A 15160-nucleotide genomic window follows, 5' to 3' on the forward strand; every position below is an offset into this window, starting at 1 on the left:
TCTATCGTATGGGCAGATTAAGGGGCTACCTATATGCCAATGTAGGGATATCAGTATGTCCCACTTCAGACCATAATCTCCTTTTTATTATACAGAATTAACCTTGTCAGTTTTAGGGACATCTCGGAAAACGGTGTCCAGTAGAGGAAAATGAATTGCATTGCTTATTGATAAAGGCAACAGACAATAAAGAAACGTGCAAGAGTAGAGAGAGACGTCAACTTTCTGAAGAGAGACACGGTGTGCACATCTAAAAGCTTTATTAGCAATAATGTATAACAGACACACTCTTACAAATAACAGAGATGACCAATGCCTTTTGGGAAATCCAAACTGAGAAACATGTCTGCTCAAAACTTTGACCTGCCTTCTCATTGCTTTGGTACTAACCGATGACGTGAGAAAACGTCAGCCAGACTGGTGCAAGGCCATCGTGTAACCCAGCTGAGTATAAATCACATGTGGGTCCATCTCCTATTCCAAGAAGCGCTTTTCACTTGGGGCTTTTTATTCCGAAAGATTATTATGCTGCAGAAGTTGCTGATCCTTTACACTTTTATCGACATCTCAGACAATCTTCATTTTCTAAGGATATAAAAACTAGGGTAAACGTATCGATGCTGCAATATGCGCAGAAGGATTTCATTGAGATGCATGGCCCAATGAAGAACAAAAAAAGCAGTAGGTTTTGGGTGGCGAATGTTACTAAGATGCAGTATCGGGATAAACACAAAGCCAATTTTAAACAGAATATAAAACGTACCTTTCAATTGGCGCTGCAGGGCCCAGTGCTTCCACTTGCATAAGACCTGGCAGAATTATAAAATTACACTGGTGGTACTTTCTGAAAATTCATAGAAGCAATTGCAAGTGTCTTCCTCTTTATGCTTTTATCCGAAGTGTTTACATTTTTATTTGTAAAGCTGTTTTTCCTTATCTGATCCCGTCTATTAAATATACCTAGCCACCCTATGCTTTACTGTGATGTATTGTGTCCTTCACCATCAGTACAGCTCGGTCTCTCATGAGCCTGCTTTGATTGGAGGCGAGATGCACTGGGGGGCCGGAAAGATGTAAAAACTCATTCATGCCATGATACAGGTAAACTGTTCTAAGGCCTGCCCAGCCACAAGCATGCACTGTTATTGGACTTCAGAGAAAAATGCATTCGGGTTGTAGCTTTGTCTTTGTGATTTAATCGATTACAAAGAACGCTGTTAAGGTACATCAGCATTGTTTCAAACTCAAAGAATTCATTAGAACTTCAAACCTCTAGCTTTTTATTGGGAGCAGACAGTGATTTAGTATTTAAACTAAATCTCGACCCAAAACAAACTCATTTTCAAACATATTTAAAGTTTGCAAATTGTATTTGTAAAAATGACCAAGATTGTAATTCATAAATATAATAACTACTGTTCGGAGCAGCTACAAAGGCCAGCCAACTAATACTAACGAGCCCAGAACGAAACCTGATGAAAGTATAGCCTCATGTATCACTGTTGAGGGCTATACTGGTTGTTAAAGGCCCTGAACCTGAGCTATAGTCCCAAGTCCAAGGCAGGAGCCCACACCGAGGGAGAGGGCCTTTAACAACCGGTATAGCCCAATGGAGAAGGGTTATATGGCTATTAGAACATTAGACCCACTAAGGGTAGAATGATCTAAATTTGAAAGGGAGAAACATAAAGACAGACATTGAAATGTTAGGGCTCTGGGCTTATACCAGCCTTTTTAAGCCCGGAGCTACTCCATTATCATTCATAGAGCTCACTCCATTCCAATGTTCTAACAACAGTTTAAAGGATTTCCTTGCTAGCGGTACAAATAGTGGGTGCACCTGTTGTCTCCAATGAATTACAGGAGGACTGGCAGGTGTCACTGACTTGAAACTTGTGGAGTTTATCTAGTCCCTTTTGGGGGCATCGCAGTTTCTATTGCGTTGCTTTATTTGAGAGATGATGCTTTAATTTTGGGAACCTTTCCATGATATTGGTTTATATTCACAAGTATGTGGGATTTGGATAACTGAAAAACATGTTTTTAATGAACAGTCCAGAACATTTATTTTTAATTGTTGAAAACCTAAATAAATAAAGGGCGTACACCAACTGTGGGCTGTGAAGGGTTAGTCTCATGGTTCAAAGTCTGAGTGGGGACTCTTTGGACCTTAACATCCCATATCCTTTGTAGTTGAACTGCTTCCAGCCAATTCTCTGCAGTGCACTTGCCTTTCTGTTGCAAACCTTTTGCTCATGGAAGCTATGTCTTGCAGAAAATCCTGTGCGTCTGTGGGAAGCCGCTGACTGTTCTGAATATCCATATACTTGGTTTGCTTTGATCATGAAGTAGACTGTGATCAGATTTAAGGAGTAAACTCGACCCTTATGGAATAGGTTCCTGTGGTGGGACAGCCATTCAATGTTTTCCAAAACTAGGCAGTGTCCCTGAAGATCACTAGTCAAAACATGAACTATATTGCTTTCCAATTGTTTCACAACCTCTTTTGTACATGTTTAACATAGAGGAAAATGTTTATCTACAATAGACTGAAATAAAACCTGTTTGGCCCATTTTGTACTAAACACGAAACCATCGGTAAAAAAAGCACTAACTCAATTTTTACACTAGTTCATCGTTTATATAATCTGGGAAGAGCTTTCACAGTTATACACTGTGATTTATGGACATAAGGGATGGAGCGTCAATAGGCCAAGTTAAGGTGTCACACAAAATATATTGGAAAATTGCTTTTTTTGTTGGAGAACTAGGGTACCGCACAAAAGGCAAAATTATATTTTACTAGGAGCACCAAAAGTTCCAGCATTTTCCTTGCAGGCATTACACCTGCCTGAGTGGATGGGAAGTATTAGTGTGTGAAGTTAAAAAACTTCACTTCCAGCAACTTAGATTTTTTTGCCCCCCCAACTGAGAAAATACATTCTGGTAGGCAAAGGTGTATAAATAAAAAGTGGAAATTTCTGGGCGCTGCACACCTTTCAATACCTGGGCATCCAGATCTTTCATAAGATGGGCATTTTGCAGGAGGGAAACCTGGGAGTGTCCCTCAAGACGTGTGTTCCCTTCTGGAGATCACTTAAGCTATCCCTCGTGTCATGCATAGTGCTCTCCAAGATGATCATGCTCCCGTAGCTGTTCTGCTATTTAGCAAACCTCCCATTGAGGGTATTGGCAACCTGGTTAAGACAACTGGAATTCCAACTCCGGTAAATAATCTAGGACGGAGGCCTCCATAAGGTCTCCTCTGACACTCTCTGCTGCCCACCACTCGAGGGTGGACTGGGAGTCCCAGATGCTGAGTTAAATTTTGCAGCAGCACAGATCCAGTGGATCACCAGGTGACTGGATGTGGCCAGGCAGGATGAGCTCAGACTGATTGCGTCTGAGCTGAATCAGGGGGCCCTGTTGGCCAAGCTACTCAGGCCCACAATGGGAATCCCGCAGCCAGGTCCTCTCCTGTCCACAGCCCTGCACTCTTGGCAGGGCTGCGTCAAAGAGTGAGGTGCACCGTGCTTTATGCACCTGAGCTCACACTGGTGGGATCGCCCTATGGGACCCCCTAACTTTCTTCAGGGTTGGGCAAATGAGCTTGTGTAGAGGAACGGGGATTGTAATGGTTAGTGATTGCTATCATATGGGTACCTTCATCCTGCTGGCAGACCTGATTGCACAGCACGACTTGCCACCAGGACAGTTCCTCACTTACGAGGCGCTTTCATGGACGTTCCGAGAGCTATGGGGCATGGGCGCTGAGGAGCCCACTCCGTCATCCAATTGCTATTGACGATGAAGTCAGGAAGACACCTGATCAAATGTTCTATAGGGAAATTAATGCTCTGGCCAGAAAACCACTGGATGCCCTCAGAACATCATGGAACACCGAAAAGGTAGAATACTGGCATATCCATAGAAGGGGTCCAACAACACTTGCCTCAAGTGCATTAAATTCAACTACACACACAGGACTTACCTGACCCCACACAAACTCAGGGCCACATATAGAGGGAAACTTAGGAGGTGTCCCTGCTGTGGAACCCTGGACGCAGACTTTAAAAACATGATGTGGGAGTACACCCGACTTCAGATGTACCGGGGGGACAGTCCTGACGAAACTAAACAAGACCCTGAAACGAACACTAGAGAGTACTATTGAGGTATGTTTAATGGGTTCCTTTCCCACAGCTTCCCTGACTTAACACTAATTATAGCCAGAAGGTTCATGTCATTGGTGTGGAAGTCCAACGAACTTTGAGACCTGGGTTAGATATGTCACCATGTGGGCTTGTTCGGAGATGAGAGCACTACAGAGAGAAGAGGCTCGGGGTGAGCAGGAGACCAATAGCAGACTTGTGGGTGGAAGGAATAGTTGAGTGTAAATATCCCTGGGACATCACAAGCCAGGCCAGAGACTCACATGAGGATAGTGAGCTTGCACACCCAGCCACAGCCTGAGTCCCTGGGGTCCATTGCGGGGGAGACCCGGATCAGTAGAGGAACTGAATCAACTGTTGGTATGAATGCAACATGTGAGTACGCCCTAGGGTGTTGCCTACCAAAGAACTGGATGGTCGCTGTCCCTTCACCACTTTCCACCCTCCCTTCCTGCAACAGAGGTAGCGCTGGGGGTGGGGCTTCCCTAGGTCACATATAGACATATTGCAGAGACACTTTACAACCAAACACTAGTTTGTAGTTTTTGAATTTGTTTACTACTAAATACATGGAATTTCCTGTATACCCCGACGGACATGCGGTCTTGGCGCAGTTACGAACATTACGGGAATGTAAGTTGTATTGCATTAAGATATGTCACTGTGCACATCACTAAAAGTATGTATATGATAAATGCCAATAAAATTAGTTTTAAAATAAAAAGTGGAAAACCTGATGAGGACATTTGACCTCAGGGTAATAGCAATATAATAAGAATGTCTAGCTGGCCCTTGACACAATTTGTTGTCCTGTGGAATCGTTACGTGGATTTGATGCATTCCATGTATATCAGAGGACTTTCGGAAACGGCTGCATGATCTATGGACACTGTTATTGTTCAAACGTGTCAGGGATATTCCTAGGTGCACCGCTCAGGCTATTGGCTATTCATGTATATGGTTCCATCCCGCTGATTAGCCAGCATGATGTGTGTATGTGGAAGATCAAACTATATAAAAAGTCATGGTGCTCTCAGCATGCGGAAGTGGACAGGATACTTGGTAGGACAGACAAAACATATCAAGCACAGTTTGCCAAATTTTGTGGCGATGGTGCATTTGTAAACACAGTACGGCCATTACGAATAGTCAATATTTTCTAGTATTTAAACATTATAACACAATTTGGGATTTTTTAAAAAGAATTCTGCTCGGCAATGGTACGTAAAAAATACTACCAGGACACATAAATTGGTTATAACCTAGAGAAATTTAGGACGGCAGCACACGGGACGAAAAGTACAATTGTCTGCAGGATTCTGTCACAATTTGCTAGCAGTACACACTTTAATCGCATTGGGTGCAGATATAAACTCTTTTCACAAACGTTTTGTGAAGGCATGTCTGAAAGGTTCTGCTCCCATGCTAGTGAGACCAGAATATATTCCCACAAACTGGTCCCAAAACTGGTCAATTATTCTATTCTAGGTCCGATTTGCCACTACTTATGCCATCTTCCCCCATGTTGGAGTGGGCATTGTCTTCCATAGCACAATTCTTCTACGTGATTTAGAGTTTCTTACTTACAGCAACATTTTAAGTATTAGTCTAGCTGCTGGAGAAGGAACACCCGTCTACAAATTAAGTAAAAGTGTGGGAGGTTTAATTGCTACTGACTTCATTGCTGGCTTACTTTGTAATTGTGGCATAATGAGATTTTATTTGACCCTAATTGAATTAGGTTCACATTAGCTGATAAATGATTTATTGATTAGATGGCCTTTGAGAAACAGTAGTGTAAAATTAAATAGTTTTCTAGCCGGAAAGCCTGAAACGTTGGAGATACGATTGAACTCCTGGGCACACTGGGAACTTTACAAAAGGTAATACACACTTTATGGTGGCCTGGTGTGGAAATATTTCACTGTTCTATTCTGGTGTATGCCATGCAACACGTCACAGAAAGTGCTGTATTCGTTCTTGCTTATGTGCTGATTAGATGAACAGAGAAGCCCATACATCTCTTCCGGCTGTGCTCTTCATATTCAGATCATCCTCCTGTGATCCAGTTCTTAATCTCGCTTTTCTTGCACAGTGGAGGTCTCCTCTGAGGAATAAGTGCAATGTGAGCTGGAAGTCCCTTTCATTTCTCTCTCTGTTTCCTGTAGTCGCAGTGACTCTGGCCTTTCACTGGATGGCACAATCATCTTCCCCTGTGTTTTCAACAAAGGAAACTCTTGGAACAATCTTCTCTGAAGCTTGGGAGACTGTTGATGAGTCCCTGATGAGGTGATATCTATTTTGAGAGTATCTGTTCGACTGAGGAGTTGACTGCTTTCTCCCTTCAATGGTTGGGTGTGTTTGAAGAGGTGGCCAGATAAACTGGGCCCGCCAGGAATGCTTGGGAGTGGAAAGAGCTGAGGAGAGCAAAAGGGTTGCCCGGTGTGGGAAGCAAATCCTGGAGGACGAAGGGTTGACGGGAAGTAGGGGAAAAGTTCATCTTGGACTCCAAAACGGCAACAAGTACCCAGAAGACATGATGAATGGATGGGATTACATCCTAGAAAGGAGAATAAAATGAAAAAATTGAATAATTGAATTGGACATTTCTTAACCTGCACTACTCGACACTAAACAGAGTGGCACCCCAATGTTCAGAGCACCCATCATTGCATATGTCTACTCTTCAGATGGAGCACACAAATCTAGAGATCTTTTCTAGTTTCTTCTTCAGAATGCATCCTAGCAAAATCCTAACAGTGCTGGACAGGTGTCTTTGAGACAATTTCTAACCTTTGTGGGCAACCTTTTAAAGGTGGATGGAGCGGTACCTTCAAATGACCTCATCCAGGTGGATGTCCTAAGGGTTACACTCTAAACAAAGTGGGAGATGTGCTTACATTGACCTTCTCAATATGCTGTTAAGTATTCCATATATGACCATTGAAACATGGTTAAAACTTTCTTTAAGGTGCATTTCTAAACATCCTGGGACACTTGTTTTTCTGGTTACCTTGTGAACAGGGTTGGAGAGGAGTCTTCAAGGTGGCCTTCTCAACATGGGATGTTGCCCAAGGTTACCTTCTGGTGATGTTGTGACAGGTATCTTCAAGGGGACATGCAGGATATTTTCAACTTGGCCTTTTGAAGATCTGGAGATATGTCACAGGTAACCTTCTGAACATGGTATGATGACTACCCTTCAATGTGATCTTCCAACTATGGGGGAGACCTCAATCCCTTGATGTATTAACTTTCTTTGTTTAGTGTTTCCCACTTATTTAAGGACAGTACTACAGAAACAAAACAGTCTGAGTTAGGGTTTGGTGGACAGGGTACTCTGTCTTGTGAAAGAATACCCTCTCTGCCAAACTCTCTGTCTGCCTGCCTGCCCTATTGTAAGTTCGGTGGATCATCAGATATCCATCGGTGAAGCCCCCTTTGACTCCATAAATGGAAAGCTTACTGCGATGGCCTAACAACAGATTGTTGGCCATCAGATAAGGGCAGTTCATTAAACATCAAGCACAAATGGGTCCCTCAGGGGGTGCTTAAAGCCTATGCTCCCTTGCCAATTTCTTCTAATGTTATCACACACAGATGTATGTTCAATTCATTGATTTCTTTAGTAAAGTACAGAAGATGATGTCTATATGGGTGCTTCAAACAAAAAGGTACAGTGAAAGTGGTTTGTGACAAAGGTCAATGTAGGTGCACAAGAAATATTTACAACTGGTAACCACTGTGGATTCATGATATATTTCTAATAGCACAGAACTCATACACATACATGTTAATGTACAATAGAAAAACTTAGTAGTATGCAACAGTTGAGTTTTTCAATGTTTCGACCCCTAAAAAATATTGCCTTGTGGTGTTCATCAAGACAAGAAACAGTGGTAGCAATCCCAAGGACATGTGCATAATCCTGTAACCATCAGGATACCATACAACCATCTAGAGAAAAAAATTATAAACCGCTTGAACCGTTACAAAGAATCAGTACAGCATTCCACACACGGATACTGCATGAGTTCTACTCTACTTTACAATGCCAGCATCTATGGTAATCTGATGGTTACATATGATTTTAACAGACAGGCTCTTTGTGGGAGATGCCACAGACAATTGCCCACTGTCCCATGCCTTAAAATAGCTCTGTCGTGCTGTTAGATTAATTCCCTTGTGAAGAGATGTTGCATATCAATAATGTATATAGTCTTCTTACACCTGTTTTTAGTAGTGTTACACCACATCAGGTTTCTCCAATGAGTAACTTGTGACCTACAGGTAGATCGTCCGCTATCTATAAGTAGCTCTCGTGTGTGCATCCTTGACTAGTAAATTAGAAGATTTTATTTTATTAAAATAAATCATGTATACCAAAATTGAAAAGCGTGTATTTGAGAAGAAAATATGTGTATTTTCAGAACTCCTAATTTCCATCCCTGACTAGTAAATTAGAAGATTTTATTTTATTAAAATAAATCATGTATACCAAAATTGAAAAGCGTGTATTTGAGAAGAAAATATGTGTATTTTCAGAACTCCTAATTTCCAAAATATAGCTAAAGATGATATTTGTCTGACAAATCATGTGGTGTTGGGGAGGCGTATTACTAATATTATTTCCTTGGTGCCAGCGACATTGCAGCTGTGGGCTGTTCTGCTTTATCCCTGTAGAGGCAGTCCAAATTGACAAAACCTGTTTTTTGTATTACTGCCGGCAACTCTTCACAAAGGTGACCACTGCTGATAATCTTGCACAGGTAGGCCACTAATGTAATCTTGTCTGAAGTGGTCTGACACTAACACTAATAATAATTAGTAGCTCGGCATGATTTTTATCAAGCATAAGTAGCTCTTATTAATGGAAAGGTTGTAGTCCCCTGCACTATTTTAAAATGCAAATGAAATAATAATAATGCCACTGTAACCGTAAGCCCTATAAAAAAAGATGGCTTTGGGTGGCCTTGTGAATATGAGCTAGAATATGAGCCACTGTAGCATAAACGCTTTGGTGGCGCAGTGTGCTGCTAGAGCCTCGTAAATGAGGCACATAGTTTTGCGCATGGTTAAAAGAGCTGTTGGTGTTGTGTGTTGATTTTATATTTTTCTGAAGGCTGGGAGACCGGGGCAAAAAAATCCAAGACATATTTAAATTCAAATAAGCATTTTAGTTATTAAATTGGACGTATATATTTGGCGTAATAAATGTTACTTAATGTGTCTGGTGCAACACACTGGTTGTGAAATGTCAGTGCTCTAATAAACATATTGTATATGGTATTTTTACTTATGAGTGAATACAACAAAAACTAAAATGTATTTATAAATGTAATTTATTGAGGATATGAGTTTATACTTATGTTGAGCTGGGTAGTAATGCTGCTCATATGTAAATCAGATTGCTGCTATGCCATAGCATACACTTCTGCTTAACCCCACCGATTCACAAAGAGGATACTGACATCTGATGCATCCTAATTGGATTGAGTCTAAATATAAAGTTTATGCAAAAAAAGGTGTCAAGAAAACCCCTTTATAACTGTTATTGTGCAGTGATGGGTTCCTGTGACTTGGGGCACAAAGTGTGCCCTGTTTCCAGGTCAGACCGGTACATACATCACACACGTTGTGCTAAAAAGAGCGAAGCATTATTTTAATGCATGCCAGTCCTGTGGGTCGGTAAGAATCACATACGTATATTTACATAAAGAGTCCAAATGTTGAGCACATGCATTATTATTGTTTTATGTATATCACATGAAGGAACTTTGTTAATTAACAAACAAAGATCCGGACGTGCACACACAGTGGCAAGATTTGTTATGAAAAAAACAAAGCATTATCAATACATTTTCTGTCACAAATGTCGATTTGTACAACACAAAGACTCCGAGGTTTGCATCGTCATCATTAGTCACTATTGCTAACCTACACGTTCAGTAAAATGCAAGTACAATGCACTGACATTTTTTTACATTTAATTAACACCACTTTTTACAGTCCGGTGGCTGTTATCCTCTTACTTTGATCTAATTTTTATAATATACTGATATTAAGAAATGTGATTCTGTGAGTCAAATAACCTGCCTAAACAGACCCTAGACGTACTCTCCACCCTAATATTCCAGAATAAAATTGCCCATTTATGTTATACTTGGGAAATTACTAGGCCAGGCAATTTTGTTGACATTAGTCCAATGAAAATTTGGTGAAAAAAGGAAGAATTTCTGTATTCATGATGTTGTAAACGTAATTACTCAATTTCCACTTATCATGTCATATCCTATGTAGCAAATACTATAAACAGTTTGTTCCGAGGGGGGCTCAATATGAGTTCAACTGAAGTCTAGAAGCAAATTGCATGCCCATTAAATACTAATACTACAGGTTATGTTATTCACAGTGTGCAATTTCTCTATCCTTCGAAGTTCTAGACCTTGAAAACACAGAGAGTGTATTATTCGTTCTCCTCCTCCCCTATGCCCAGGCAATGAAACTGGGATCTTTCACTGTGTGCTTGCATGTTATGTTACAGGTCTTACCTGGTGAAACTCATGTTGGCAAACATCGCAACGAGATCAACGAACATCAGAGTCAGAATCCCAATTCGGGGCAAACATGAGTTTGCACCAGAATCACAATCTACACAGACTTCAGAATAAGGGCCCCTGCACCATTGACAACTACTCAAAAATATTTAAGGCAGGTTAGGCCAACGGCACATGGAGTTACATTTTTAGACAGTGGGGTTGTTTTGAGAGCTTTCCTGGAAATCTCTTCATATTTTCTGCAAGCCTCCTGTCTCTGAGTACAGCCTACTCTACATCTTGTGAATATTTTCATTAATCTCCATTATTACATTTCTGCAAATTTCCCACACCTTATTTCAAAGATCACATCCTGTCCTTCTATGGAAGTCATACCCTGCAACCCTGCGTGAGGGAAAGCTCTGGTGGCTATTGCTAAAGTAATTATTTCAGATGACAGGCATAGTGCATCCAAAAAAGGGACAAGTTATCAAATTTCAGAAAGACATGAGCACTTTCTAGGATCGATCAAACCCCCACCCCGGGTAAGAGTTGCGCTTGAGGCTATCCCCGCTTGAGAGTGTAGCAGGCCTATTTGAAGCCATATGTGCTACCAGTACCAATGCCGCTTTGAAGTGATAAAAGTGCTGTCCTGCAAATAAAATGTGTCCATGTCTTTCACAATTAGCCATACTTCTACAAATGAAAAGGTTATTAGCTGTAAGACACTCAATTGTCTGCCCACTCCGCAGTCATCATTGATACCTGTCTGGCCACTCCACAGTCATCACGAATACTTGTCTGGCCACTCCACAGTCCTCATGAATGCAGGCATCTCATGTAACTGTGCTGAGCCTTGGAAACACCTTATCAAATTAAGCTCTGCTTACTTTCAACACTGCTCCTTTTCTTGTCGGCGATCTGGTCAAAGGCCGGTGGATCCTGCATGGTTCTGTTGAAAGTCAGTTGGTCTGCTAGTGTCCGGCGAGCAAGAATCATATTTTGGAGGATCTGATGAGAAATAAAAAGGAGCGAGCTTTTTAATTCTAAACCTTGTTCTTATTTCAATGTCAAATGAACCATGACGTCCGGTAATGTTTATCTACCCTGTTGCCATTGTGCCAATACAGTTATGATCTGAGGTACACGATCTTGGGGTGAAGCCCTCTAGAAGTATAGGTCTGCCAGATGGCAATGAGAAGCACGTTTTGCGAACCATTCATAACTTGATATTTAGAATCAACGTGAATTCCGATTTTTGACTTGCTTTCACAAACCCTTCAGAACGGTGTCCGAATTAAGTCATAAATTACAGGACTACAGACCCAATAATACACTTGAAAGTCATTCTGAAAATATGGAAATTTAGCACTCGCAGAACTACAACTCTGAGATGGTTTGATTTTGACCCATTTTCTGCTTGCATAGCAGTGCTGCCCTCTGCATCTTCAACGCTTTGGTCCTGTGCTCCTGATGCAGCCTGCTACAGCCCCTTGCCTTCAGGACCCCTTTGGCTCCGATCGCCACCCCTATTCCTGCTCTTCACCTTCATTGCTCGAAGTCCCTATTCCTTTCTGCTCCAAGCTTCATGGGATCCTGCCAATTCTTCCTTCTCTTTCAGAATCAGCCAAACTGAGTGGCCCTTTCTCCATTTGCTCAGTCTATCTCTTGGGTTCCAATTGCCCTTACTACTCTATGTTGCAGTGCCTGCATTGTTCCAGTTCCCAATATCTTTTAAAGTCTGGCTTGACAGCGAAGTTGTATGCTGGACACATGTCTACCAATACTGTACAACAGTACATAGGTTCTTAATCTATGGTCTGCAGACCCCCTGGGGGTCCCCAAATGTTTAGAAAAGTATACAGTATTAGCAGAATAATAAGATATATGCACAGTAGAGTAAAATAAAGTGTAGATTTACACATAAGTGCAAGAATACATTTAGATGTGATTAAATCTACATATATAAATGTACCTTTGTGAACCAGGCCCATTGTGTGTACAGTCCTGGAGAGGCATATATAATGTCTTTCATGTTGGTATGCCCTTGCCTATTCTGATTGGCTGCTTTGGATTTCCTCCTCGATACCTGTAGCCCTTCCTTCTTATGTCTATTAAGCTTTCTCTCTTCCTTTGGTAGTTTTAGTTTTCTTGATAGATTTGGGGCTCTTTGCCCAGAATGTTTGACAGATATTTTCTTTCAAGGTGGTGCTTATGGAAGAACTTCAGGGCTTGGCAGAGACTGTCACACTTTTGGATTTGGCATATTAAACTCTGAGTTGTGGATTATCCAATAATATTTAAGGAACCCAGAAAATCCCAACATTGACTAATGAAGTGCATATACTTTTCAATAGAAGTCAAATCAACGTGTTTTACATTTTCTGTAAACCTCACGAGCTCTTCATGAGAGCTTCATCTTATTTGGTTCAAGTTCCGGTTCATCAGAGGGTTAATGTGGTTGCATAATCATCATACTTTAAACCACTGACAGGAGTTAGTCCAAATCAACTGAAAAAATGGTAAAACTTTGCCACATTTGTTTACTATTTTTGGCAGAAGTAAGGGCATGAAATATATAGAGAAACTGTTAATCTGAGAAAAAGACTAACAATCTGAGAGAAAGACATTGAAATTCTCAAATGTCTCCATTTCATACGAAAAATAACACATCAAACAGCTTTGACTTGTACTTAATGCATTAATTTGTTTTTCGCAATTTCTCAGAAAGCTTAGAGCAAGCTGTTTCAAATTGTCAGGTCTCTGCCTCCTTTATGCCCAGCTCTTTTGCTGGAAAAAAAAGGTGAAAACAGCTGGAAAGGAAATTGAGATACATTTATAGCATGCTAGATAAAGCTATTTAAAAACAGGCACATGAGGAATTCAGGAAAAGGCGAAAATAGTGCCAGTGGAGTATTTCTCAGCTAAAATCGGGACAGCAGGTAATTTCACACGAGAAACTTTCAAAGTTGTGAAAACATTCTTTAGGCCAGATGATTGCACCCTGAGAGTGACACTGCCTCAGGAACTGTGCAACAATATTTCCTCTTTTTTTTAAAGAAAAGATTGACTCTATTCAGTGCACCTTTACTCGAGGGGAGTTACTAGCCCCTTCTATAGCAGTGTTCTACTGACCAGGATGTTCCAGTAAGAGCTCCAGGTCGCTTACTTTGTTTTAAGGAGATCTCTTTCGGAGAATCTAGGCAGGCCATTCTACAAAGTCGGTTGGGGTCTCCAGTGGGTATGTGTCCGCCCAGTGTTCTGGCTACGGCGGTTGCAATTATTAACCCTGTTTTTAACTACATCTGCAACGATGCAATAGCATGCGTTATATGGTTTCTAAGGAATAGAAACAGGCAATCCCATTGCTAAAAAAAAAACCATGACTGACCCCCAGAGAGCTGGATAATTTTCAACCAAGCTTGCTGTTACCAGCTGCCTCTAAGTGTTGGAGAAGCTGGTAAATCAGCAACTGAATATATTTCTGGAGCAGCATAAGTTAGAACGTCCTTTCCAATCTGGTTTCCACCCTAGCATAGCACAGAAACAGCTGTTCAGGTTCAGGTCTCTGAATATATTAAGAACTATCTGGATCAGGGGCAGAGTGCCTCCTTTATCCTTTTGGATCTGTCTGCGGCTTTCAATACTATTTCTTGACAACATTTGCTGGGGTATGTGGCACTGTTTTGCAATGAATCCAGTCTTTTTGTCAAAAAGGGGACAATCAGGAAGGTAAGAGTCGTATTCCTTCTCTTTTAAAGCACTTAAATATGGGGTTCCTCAGGGGTCTTCCATTAGCCCTACATTATTTAATGTTTACATGGCACCTTACGCCTCCATTGTGCAGGACTTTGGCATATGGATCATCTCCTTTGCAGATGATACACAGCTTATCTTCTAGCTGGGCGATAACATTGTTGGAGTGCAGCTGATGTCTAAGCGCTACCTTTAAGAGGTGGTCGACTGAATGGATAAGAGCTACTTGCATTGCAACTCTGCCAAAACCAAAATTCTTCCCTTTGGCTACAAGTAGCCTAGTTGCACAATGACTGGTGGGCAACTGAATAGAGACCAGTTCCATCTACCTCAGCATTGACACAAACTCTTGGTGTCATTTTTTACAACAGGCTCCCTGTGGCCCCCATATTACATCACTGTAAGGGATGAGTTTTTCTTTGATTCATTCACTGAAGAAGTCATTAGAGTTTGCCCCGTTTGAATCATGGAAAATTATAGTTCATGTGGAAGCTATCTCCAGACTTGATTATGCTAATGCTTTGTTCTTAGGCCTACTTGGTTATCTGATTAAACATCTGCAGGTTGTTCAAATAACATGCCCAGATTGATGTTAGATGTTCCTTGCCGCCGTTAGTTTACGGCATACTTTAGAGAACTAGATTGGCTTCCGATTTACAAACCTATTACTTTTAAAGCCTTGGTTATTGCTTTTGT

General features: G+C 41.2%; 1 protein-coding gene across 1 annotated transcript in view; it reads right to left on the reverse strand.

The window, feature by feature from the left end:
• Nucleotides 1-379: 379 nt before the first annotated feature.
• LOC138268334 (ETS translocation variant 3-like protein) overlaps nt 380-15160 on the reverse strand; it is an 84237-nt gene continuing 69456 nt past the window's right edge. The window contains exons 6-7 of the mRNA XM_069217874.1: nt 11599-11719; nt 380-6732 (exon numbers count right to left, since the gene is read on the reverse strand). Coding sequence (XP_069073975.1) covers nt 6245-6732; nt 11599-11719 — 609 coding nt within the window. The 3' untranslated portion in view covers nt 380-6244. The remainder of the gene's footprint in view (nt 6733-11598; nt 11720-15160) is intronic.

Source organism: Pleurodeles waltl, chromosome 12 (genome assembly GCF_031143425.1).
Source record: "Pleurodeles waltl isolate 20211129_DDA chromosome 12, aPleWal1.hap1.20221129, whole genome shotgun sequence".
NCBI classification, from domain to species: domain Eukaryota; kingdom Metazoa; phylum Chordata; class Amphibia; order Caudata; family Salamandridae; genus Pleurodeles; species Pleurodeles waltl.